The sequence below is a fragment of the Haliaeetus leucocephalus genome, unplaced genomic scaffold (assembly GCF_000737465.1).
Source record: "Haliaeetus leucocephalus isolate CR32 unplaced genomic scaffold, Haliaeetus_leucocephalus-4.0 Scaffold226, whole genome shotgun sequence".
In the NCBI taxonomy this organism is placed as follows: Eukaryota; Metazoa; Chordata; class Aves; order Accipitriformes; family Accipitridae; genus Haliaeetus; species Haliaeetus leucocephalus.
Genome location: NW_010972662.1, coordinates 92,660 through 102,779, shown reverse-complemented (window position 1 = coordinate 102,779; position 10,120 = coordinate 92,660). Strand labels below are relative to the sequence as shown.

Here is a 10,120-nt window from a genome sequence, read left to right as displayed (position 1 = left end):
GCATGGCTTTGCCCTTTGGGCTGTAGTAAGTAGGGGGGCAGGGGGACCTGCTGTGGGATTTGGACCTCCACATTTTGGGACTCTCCATTTCCCATGTGGGGCAGGGGCAGGGGCGGCAGGCTTGGCTCTCAGTGAACCATCACTACCCCCGCGTCCTCATCCTCCCCCAGCTCCTGGTCCCTCAGGACCAGGGGTGTGGGATATGGGGGGACGGACCGGGGATCTGTAAAATGGTGAGATTATAGTGATGGGGAGACAGACAGCAGGGCCAGAGGCTACCCCAGTGTGTCTGGGTCCTGTCTGCACCTCTGGGAGACCAAGGAGCCCTGCATGCTGCAACAAGTCTGCTGGCCTGCAGCTCCCCTGGGGTCCCATGCAGGGATGCCCAGGATGCCCCACCCCACGGCCGCATCCAGCACAGGCACTGGGGGCCCCGGTACCCAGCAGCCTGGACGTGCCCCCATGCCCTGGGTCCACGGTCCTGCCTGGCAGCAGTGGGAGCTAGCTGCATGGAAAGACAAGCAGGTCTCAAAGGGGCCATGGGGCACAGCCACCTGCATGCATGCGTCCCCCTCCCCAGTGTGCCTGTGGTTATCTGTACACATGGGCTTGCACAAGTGGCCCTGCCCACGCACATGTACACACACTCACCCACATGTGCACACATTCACCCATGTGTGCTTACCTGCCTGTGTGTTTGCTCACCTGTGTGTGCATACATTCACACGTGCACATCACGTGCATGGACACATTCACCCACATGTGTGTTCACTTGCATGTGTGGTCACTCACACTGGTGCTTGTGCTCCCCAGCATGGGGCTGTGCTCCTCCCTGTGCACTCACATGCATGTGGATGCGTTCACCCATGTGCGTGCATGTGTTCACCTGCGTGCATTGATGTGCATGTGCCTGTATTCCCCCCATGCAGCTGTGTGCTCACACTCAGCATGCTTTCAGCCAAGCACCTACATGCTCCCATGTGTGCGCATGTGTTTACTCTGGTGTGTGCTTGCATATATTCATACACACCACCCCTGTGCACATGTGCTCAACTGCACGTGCATGGGCTCACCTGCAAGCATCCTCCCATGTTTCCGTGCCAACGTGCGTGTGCATACGCTCCCACACATGTGCATGCACCCGCCGATGCGTGCCCATGCCCACCCACACGTGCGTGTGCTCACACATACCTGCACTCATGCACCCACGGGCAGGCGTGCGCACGCGTCCACCCCCGTCTGCGTGTGCTCACACGCGTGTGCTTGTGCCACCTAGCGGCCGGCGCTGCCCTTGCACCGCGGCTCTCCCAGCCCTGCGCGGGGTCGTGGGGCTGCCAGGGGTGCACAGCGGGCCTGCGCTGCCCTGGCACGGGGAGAGGGTGCCAGGCCCCGCTCCGTGGTGCCCGGCTGGCACGCGGAGGCCCTGGGGCAGGCATTTGGCCAGCAAGGGAACGATGGCCATGCCCGCCTGCACCACCCTGCCGTGCTGGGGTGAACCAGGGCACCCCAGAGCCAGCTCAGCAGCAGCACTGCACCAACCCCCTGGGCACTGCCACCCTAACCGCCACCTCCCCGGTGCCACCCCAAAAGTTCCAGCAGCAATGTCATGGCTGTGAGTGCCAGGGACAATGCTACAACCGTCACCCAGGCATTGTGCCCCCTCCATGTGCCCCTGGGTAGGGGTGCAGGCACTGCCCTCTGCCCTGACCCAGCCTGGTAGCAGTGGGTGCAGAAGACACCCCTCCCCTGCGCACGGCTGCATTCCAGGCGCCTGCAGTGCCACAGGAGCATTTGGGTCCCAAGAGCTTGCCAGGGTTTGGCTCACCTCAGCTGGAGCATCCCCCCGACAGCAGGCAACCACCAGCTCCAATGCCACTGGCCGGAGATGCAGGGACAAACCACATGAAAACTCAGTTGTGCAGCTGCTGCTGCTCCTTTACTGTGAGAGAGGCACAATGGCATGCAACAAGGCACAGGCACTGGCACTGGCACGCTGCCCTGGCACGGTGACCTGCTGAGAGCTGCCAGGCCCCCCTGAGAGCAGCATGTCCCCCAGCTCCCAAAGGGTGCAGTCTTTGGTCCTAGCAGTGTCCCCGGGCAGGCACAGGGGGTGGCTGAGATGGGGGGGCATGCAGGGCACCCCAGTCCTGCCAGGCACCATCCCAGGTAGGGCCAGGTATGTGTGGAGTGTAGTGTTCAAGAGCCTGGGAGGGACCACGTCAGGAGCAGCCACGTGGGGAGGATGCTGCAGTGACAAGCAGGCAGGTATGGCCGCTGCCAGCAAGCTGGGGCTGGGCTGCCTGGCTGTGGCCACCCCCAAAGGTGCTGGGGACCATCCTGCTTCCCCAAAATGCTTCCCCCCGCCTCGCCCCAAGCTGCTGCTGGTTGCATGAAACCCCTGTGCAAAATCAGCATCAAGGCACCTGCCTGCCCCATGGAGACAGACAGACAGCAGTGGGGCACGGGGGTCACCCAGCGTGAGGCTGAAGTGCTAGCTAGGGCTGCTGCAGCACAGAGGAGGGGAACAGGTACTCCATTTTGTCCTTAGTGTGGTTTTTTTCCTCTATTAATCCCTCCTGGTGCTGACACAGAGGCTGGAAGCGAGGGCTGGATGGTCCCCATGCCCACAGCACTGGTGGCAAGGGGTACCCACAGACCCTGGTCTACTGCTCTCAGCACCCCAGCCCCTGGCAGGGCACTATACCGGGGCACCCACCACAGTGTCCCCCGGGAGAGGGGTCCACAGCACCTGCCTTGGCCCCCCTCGGTGTCTTGGGCCGGCAGGGAGGCGGTTAAGGACCTGCTAGCCAGGGCCATTGTTTTGGACACAATACAGAGGAAGAGGATGCTGGGGCCAAAATTCCTCCAGCTCCCACCGGGCAGATGGACAGAGCTGGACAAATACGATGGTTTAACCCTTCCAGGCACTGCATAGGGATGCGTCAGGGCACCCTGGGGGGTGTTTAAGGCGTGCAGTGCAGCACCAGCTGCGGGACAGGCACTGGTGTGCAGGACAAGGTGGAAGGACTCCCACAGGCACAGAAAGACCCGGGGGGGGGTGGCAGGATCTGTCCATCTGGTCCTGCTGGGCCGCTGGGTGGCTGTAGAGCCCAGCGCAGCTCTGTGGCATGACCCCCGCTGCCAGCACCTGGACTGGCACCCCCTCCCCTGCTCGGTAAACCAGAAAAATAAATAAAAGGCAGGGGCTGGACAGACAGATGCAGGGAGAGCCCCCAAGGGGCTGGATCTGCTTTGGCACCAAGCTGGGCTACGGCCAGGGTCCCGAGGGGAGGCCGGGCAGGGGGCTAGCAGCCCTTGGGGACCTGGCCAAGGCTCTCACGCAGGCACCGGAGCTGCTCCTGGCCCAGCTTGATCTTCTCCTCCAGCTCCCGCTGCTCAGCGATGAGGGCCGACTTCATCTTGACAAAGTGCTGGTAGTCCTGGAGGTGCTCGGCGGGCAGGTACCGCGCCACCATGGCGCCCACTGCCTCCTCCCGCCGCCCCACGTGCTCCTTCAGCTCCTTGGCATCCTCCAGCTGCGCCACCAGCAGCCGCTGCTTCTCCCGCAGGGCCACCTGTGGGCAAGACTGGCAGTGTTGGTGGGGAGTCCCACGCCCCAATGGCCTGTGGGTGCTCCCTTGACCTGGGCCCACCTTGTCCTCGGTGGGGGCGTGCGGCCCCAGGCTGCCCAGGGCGGTCTCCACCCTGGCCAGGCGCCCCGAGAGGGAGAGCAGGAGGTTGACCACCTTGTCCAGGTCACCCACGAAGAGGCGGTACTTGTCGAACTCCCCTGGGGTGCAGAGGGCTTGCAGACGGGCAGCCACGTCCTCACCCAGCGCCCCGTTGGCACTGATGTCCTCCTGCAGCCCCCGCTGTGCCTCCCGCAGCACCGCCAGCTTGCGGCTCAGGCTCTCAATCAGCTGCAGCTGCCAGAGGGAAGGGTCAGGGGCAACTGGGGCCACCCCCTGTTGGGACTGGGGAACTGGCACAGGGGTGCAGGGGTGCCACGCTGCACTGGGCCCCACAGACCCTGACCATCTGGCAACGCCCCTGGTTCCCATGAGCTACCGGCAACGCCCCTGCTCCCTGCGAGCATCTAGCAATGTCTCAGACACTGTGAGCATATGGCAATGCCCCCAGTTCCCGTGACACCCAGTGATGCTCCTGGTCCCTGCAAGCATCTGGCAACGCTCCTGGTTCCCACGAGCATCCAGTGACACTCCCAGGCCCCTTAAGCACCCAACAATGCCCCTGCTCCTTGCAGGCATCTGGCAACATCCCAGCTCCTGTGAGCATCCAGCAATGCCCCTGGTCCCTGCAAGCACCCAGCAATGTCCCTGGTGCCCATAAGCAACCAATGATGCCCCAAGTCCCTGTGGGCATCTGGCAAAGCCCCTGGTCCCCATGAGCACCTGGTGATGGCAGCGGGGAAGCCCAAGGGCATCGTCCCCAGCAGTGCCCACTTTACCTTCTTTTCCACCAGCTCGTGGTCCACCTCCTCCTCCTCATCCTCTGAGCTCCCCTTCACCACCTCTGGCAGCTCCTTCACCTTGCCGAGCAGCTCAGCTTTGCCCGCTGCCGCACCATAATATGCCGGGTAAGAGGTGGAGCTGGCAGTGCTCCCGGGGGGTGGCGAGATGGGCTCGAAGCCCTGCCTGTGGGGACAGGGGCTCAGTGCCGGGGGTGGCGGGGTGCAGCCTATCCTCGGCACAGTGCCCGGTGCTGTGCCAGCCCTACCTGTCCTGCGCCAGGGCCTCCAGGCGCCAGTCCTGCTGGAAACGCTCCCGCCAGGCCTGCCGCTCCCCCACCACCAGCAGCTCACCCATCAGCTCGGTGGTGGTGCCAAGGGGGGCCGAGGGGGCCAGGATGCTGGCCAGGGAGCGGTCCCTGCCCGCCACATTGCACAGCAGCTCCTCCGAGTCCACGCGGCAGGGCTGGGGCTGGCCGCCCTGGCAGCTTGCCCCCTCCACTGCTCCAGGGCTGGGCTTGGGTGCCTCCGGGGTGGCGGGGCCAGGGCCACCATGCAGGGGCAGAGAGCACTCACCCACCCCGCGGGGGCCAGCCCAGCCCCGCTCCTGGTTCCGACTGAGGCTTTGGGGCTGCTCCTCCATCTCCCAGGGGTGCTTCACCTTCAGCCGCTCCTCCCCGGCCCCCACTGCCCTGCTGACACCCAGCCAGGGGCACCCATGTCAGCTCCCTTGCCCACCCATGGGGAATGGGGACACGCAGGGCCATGCCCACTCTAGGGAAAGAGGTCAGGGATGTCCCCCACCCTGAGAAAACCCCACAGCCTGTCCCAACTGGTGGATTAGGATGCTCCGACGCAGGGTTCAAAGGGCCACATGGCCCCAAAAGCGACCCCGTGCCCAGGCTGTGCCCACAGCCCTGCTCCCACCCACCCCCATGCTGCAGCAGCACTTGCCTGCAAATCTCAGCGCTGCCAGGATCGGGCTCGGACGTCCTACGGAGTGATCCGGAGGGGTTGGGTCGGGGCCAGGCACCCAGTGGGGCAGGGGGGCGAGCAGCATGCCCCCGGGACCGGCCCCCCTGCTCGCCAGTGAGGCTCTGTGACCGCTCGCGCACAGCCTCAGCAATGCTGTGGGTCGGCACAGGGGCGGTGGTGAAGGCAGAGCCGTGCCCGGAACCATTCCGTAGGTGCTGGGACATCCGGCGCTGCCTGTACTTCTCCCAGTTGGGGGGAGGTGGGCGGGGAGGTGGAGGGCCCTTCTTTTTGGGGACGCCAGGGGGGTCCAGCTTGGCACGGAGAAGGTCCCTCTGGTCGCGGCCCCGGGGGCTGATGGGCTCCAGGTTGAGGTGGCTCTCGGAGAAGGCCCTGCCCCGCAGTGGGCGGTGCAGGGGGTCCGGGGGGCTCTCAGGGGAGCGGGCCAGGCGGTCGCCATCCCATGAGAGATCGTGCGTGGATGTGGCCCGGTAGCAGGATGGCCACTCCGGCTCGGCGCTCTCAAAGCAGGGGTGAAAGGGGCCGAGCCTTGGGAAGCCCGGTTGATAGCGGGAGAGCTCACTGGGGAGAGAAGAGGGCACCCGTCCCCCCCCAGTCACCCCCCCCAGCAGCTCACATCCACCCCTGCCTCATTTTCCCCAGCTGAACTCACCCACCCCCACTGGTGGGGAAAGCCCGGGCTTGCCTGGTGCCTCCGCACTGGGCACAGCCCCCTGCAGATGCCCCCAGCCCCCCAGGGATGGGTAAGGAGGGACCCCACCCCGCCATGGGCACCTCCTCACACCCCCGGGCCCCGCTTGCCCAAGGTGGCAGGAACCGCCACTTCGCAGGGCACAGCACAGCTGTAGCCGGGGCGTTAAGGGAGGCACGTTGTACATCACCAACCAAAACCACAGCAGTCCCCACACCTCACTGGCAGAGGTCCCCACCAAGGGGCATGCACATCCCGGCACCTGGCATGGGCTCACCTGATGGACTGACTGGCTTTCCTCGTTATCGCAGGTGGTTCCCACTCATCCAGAGGAAATTCCTGCGTGGGGGAAGGAGAAGGAGTGTGAAAGCAGGGTCAGCGTCCCCCTCCCCAGCACCACCCGACCCATCCCCATCCAGGTGCAGCAGGCATGCAGGGGGTTGGCAGGGCCCCTGGTGGGCAAGTACCCCCCACCCCAACCCAGGGTCATGCTCCAGGGGTGCGGGGTGGTGCCTGTGCTGCTCGCCGGCACAGTCCCAGGGGGTCACTCACCGGGACAAAAGCTCTCCGGGGGGGCCAGGCGTTGCTCTCCTCCCGCCCAGGGCGGGGGGCCGGGCAGCAGCACTCAGGGCAGCGCACCCAGGGCTGGGGGTGGCAGCGGCAGGCGTGGCCACGGGGCAGCGGTGGGGGGCACAGGTCCCCCCCACAGTAGCGGCAGGGCTCAGGGCGCAGGGGAACCCCATAGGGGTAGGAGAAGCCCCGCAGGTACTCCAGCTCCCCTGGCCTCCCCAGCGGCTTGTAGCAGGGGGGCTGCTCCCGGCAGCAGTCGGCATAGGGGCCAGCAGAGCCAGGGCGGCCAGGCGAGGGGGGGCCATACGGCTGGTCCACGGAGAGGCGGCGAGCGTCCCGGCGCTCAGGGCCGGGGGGCTGGAAAGCACCAGGATCACCCACCGGGGGCTTGCCATGCCGGGGCGGCGCTGGCCGGCTGCTCTCCTCGAAGAACCGGCGGCGGTCGGCAAAGGGCAGGAGGACAGCCTCATCGCTGCCCTGTGGTGGAGAGCTGGGGTCCACTGGCCCCTGGCCATAGCCCTCCAGCTCACGGGGGCTGGGCGAACGCTGCGGCTGCAGCTTGCGCTCCGGGGACCAGCGCCAGTGGCCCTGGCCTGTTGGCATCACCCGCTCAGGGGACGGGGGCCCTTTGGGGACTGGCAGCGGGTCAGGGGTGGGGATGCCCCGGTCCCCCAAGCGGCCGGGGTTCCTGCCATCCTCGCTTGGCGTGGGGCTGAGATGCTCAGCGGAGGTGCGGGGTCCCTCCGCCGGCATGCTGCCCTCGGGGGGCTCCTCTGCCTCCTCCACCGGCTCCTCACCAGGCGGTGGGGCGCCAGGACCCCGGCTTTTCTGCAGCTGGGCCTTGCGTCGCTGGATCTCATTGCGCAGGCTGGTGGCAAAGCGGTCGCTGCGGCGGCGCATCTGAGCAGAGCGGTGGGGAGGACCCCCAGCCCGCCGACCCCCTGCCCGGCTCTCCTCCTGCGCCGGCCCTTCGGTGCTGCGCGCCGGGCTGGCACCCTGCCCATCCGGCCCACAGGCTCGCTGCAGGTCAGGGCAGCAGCGGCAAGGCGGCAGGCGGCAGCATGGCTCTGGGCAAAGGGGGGGGTCCTGGGCAGCCCCTGCAGCCCCCGGCCGGCTGTCCTCGGGGTGCAGCGGGGAGAGGGTCCAGCGGTGGCCATCGGGGGCTGGTGAGGCTCGCCCGCTACCGGTGCCCACCTGGAGGGAGCGGAGCTGGGAGGCCAGCAGCTGCTCGGGAGCACTGTGCCGGTGTGGTGCGTGGCCCTTGAGAGGGGACAGCAACGGGTCATCACCTGCTGCCACGGCATCCGGCACTCTGTGCAAACCACCGTCTGGGTACAGCTGATCACCAGGCTCTGTGCTTTCCCCCAGGAGTGGCTCAGCCGGGCACCGGTCCGGGTGGGAGCTCAGCATGTAATACTGGTCGGCAGAGAGACGGTCCTTCATGTGGTGCAGTGCCAGCGTCCTCCTGCCTGCTGCCTCCATCTCCCCATCCCGCTGGCAGAGGAAGGTGTCGGAGATCCACCGGCCCTTGGCATGCAGCATGTCCACCGACACCGATGCCCGGCGCCTATCCCCTCCACCAGCCGGGGCTGCCCGCAGGCTGTCCCTCCTGACAGGGGGCTGGGGGGGCACAGGCACTCGCCAGGCCTCAGGATGCCGGCTGGCAGGTGGCTCAGCGCCTGTGGTCAGGTAGCGCCCGTCAGGGGGCTTGCAGGGGCCTGGGAGGGCAGAGTCAACAGAGGCGGCTTCCTCAGGGCGGAGGGAGAGGGCGCAGTCAGAGGCGATGGAGCTGGCAGAGAAGGAGCTGTACGCTGAGTCCCGCTTGCTGTGGTACATGCCCTGGTCAACGGGTGAGGGGTCCCCTTCATAGTAGGCCTGGCCGGGCTGGTCCAGGCTCTCCATGCTCCCGATGGAGCTGCTCCGGTCGGTGCTGCAGTGCCGGGACAGCGGGTTCCACTGCAGGGACAGCTCGCTGCCGCCCGGCCCCACGCCAGCATTAGGGGCGCCTGCCGCCCCCTGCCCAGCTCCCTGCCAGCCCCTCCGATGGGCGTGAGATCCTGGGGAGCCAACACCCCACCACCACACACACACACACACACACCCACCCCCGGGACAGGGGGGCACAGGTGGGCACAGCCCCAACCTGCCCTTCAGCCCTGGGTCTGGGGGCAGCATGAAGGCTGCCCCGGCACTGGCAGCAGGAGCGGGCACAGGGACACAGGGCGTGCATGGCTCCGGCCACTCGGGACCTGCCCGTTCTGGCGGTGGGGGGGGCACTGGGACTCGGCAGCTCCTGGCCAGCTCCAGCGGAGCCACCGCCCCTTCCTGCCGGGAACCGGCGAGTAAACAGGCAGGGGAAAGGGCAGCGCGGCAGCAGGACACGGGGGGATGCCCGACAGAGGCATGGGGCAAGTGAGCGAGCTTGCACCCTCCCCTCCCTGACCCAAGCAGGTGCCCCATCCGCCCCCTCCCCTTGCTCGGTCCCATGGGTGCCCCAGGGGGTGGGTCGGGGGTCTCACCTGACATCACACCCTGAGGGCCAGGAGAGGCTGAAGGCGTCAGCGGGGCAGTGCATGGCAGGGGCGTCGGGGCGGCTTTCGGCGAGCTTGGCCATGTGCCAGGAATGGGGCCGGAGGACGGGCACGTTCCTCCTGCCAAGAGCAACAGCGGGAGAGGACAAGAATGGGGAGGAAGCCGGGCCGAGGAACCGGGGCTGAAGTCACTTCCTACGGGGCTTCCTGTCCCCCCCAGGCCAGCGCCCGCCTGAGGGGGATGGCGGCGAGGAGGGTCCAGCCCTGCCAGCACCCGGTGCCGGGCAGGGGGATCCCACAGTTCCCCCCCGCTGCCAGGGCTCCCCTGTCTGCGGCATCCCTGCTGCCAGCATCAACAGGGGACCAAGGACGTGGCCCCAGCGCAGCCCCGCGGGCAATGCCCCGGCAAGGCAAGGGTCTCTGCTGGGACTGGACCAGCTCCGTGGGCACGCCAAGGGACCCTGGGGCCACATCCATGTCCCCACTGCAAGCCTGACTTTCCCTCCTTGTTCCTTGGTCCCTCAGCATCTGCAGCAAGCGCCAGCCACATCGCGTCCCCAGGGAGCAGTCCTGTGCCAGGCCCTGTCCCACTCCCCATGCCAGGCAGCCAGTCCCCATGCCATCGCACAAGCAGGCAGCGATGTCCAGTGCCACCACACAGACATACAGGCAGATGCCACCTCCTGTAACCCCCAAGCATCCGGTGCTGCCCTAGCATCCACCGGGTGGGCAGGGCGGGTGGCAGGGATGAGCTGTGGGGTCAGCACAGGGGTCCCTCCCCCCCCAGAGCCCTCAAACTCACCATAGATGATGCTGAGCCCCAGCACAGCCCCGTGGCACCCCGTGCCCTGTGCTGCTCCAGCCCCT

General features: G+C 67.0%; 1 protein-coding gene across 1 annotated transcript in view; it reads right to left on the bottom strand.

Annotated features, from left to right (window-relative positions):
* Positions 1-3,305: 3,305 nt before the first annotated feature.
* The window catches only part of SHROOM4 (shroom family member 4), a 7,844-nt gene continuing 1,029 nt past the window's right edge, over positions 3,306-10,120 (bottom strand). Inside the window, exons 3-10 of the mRNA XM_010567111.1 lie at positions 9,242-9,373; positions 6,705-8,694; positions 6,430-6,491; positions 5,423-6,022; positions 4,738-5,160; positions 4,469-4,655; positions 3,654-3,926; positions 3,306-3,575 (exon numbers count right to left, since the gene is read on the bottom strand). Of these exons, the coding sequence (XP_010565413.1) occupies positions 3,306-3,575; positions 3,654-3,926; positions 4,469-4,655; positions 4,738-5,160; positions 5,423-6,022; positions 6,430-6,491; positions 6,705-8,694; positions 9,242-9,373 (3,937 nt within the window). The remainder of the gene's footprint in view (positions 3,576-3,653; positions 3,927-4,468; positions 4,656-4,737; positions 5,161-5,422; positions 6,023-6,429; positions 6,492-6,704; positions 8,695-9,241; positions 9,374-10,120) is intronic.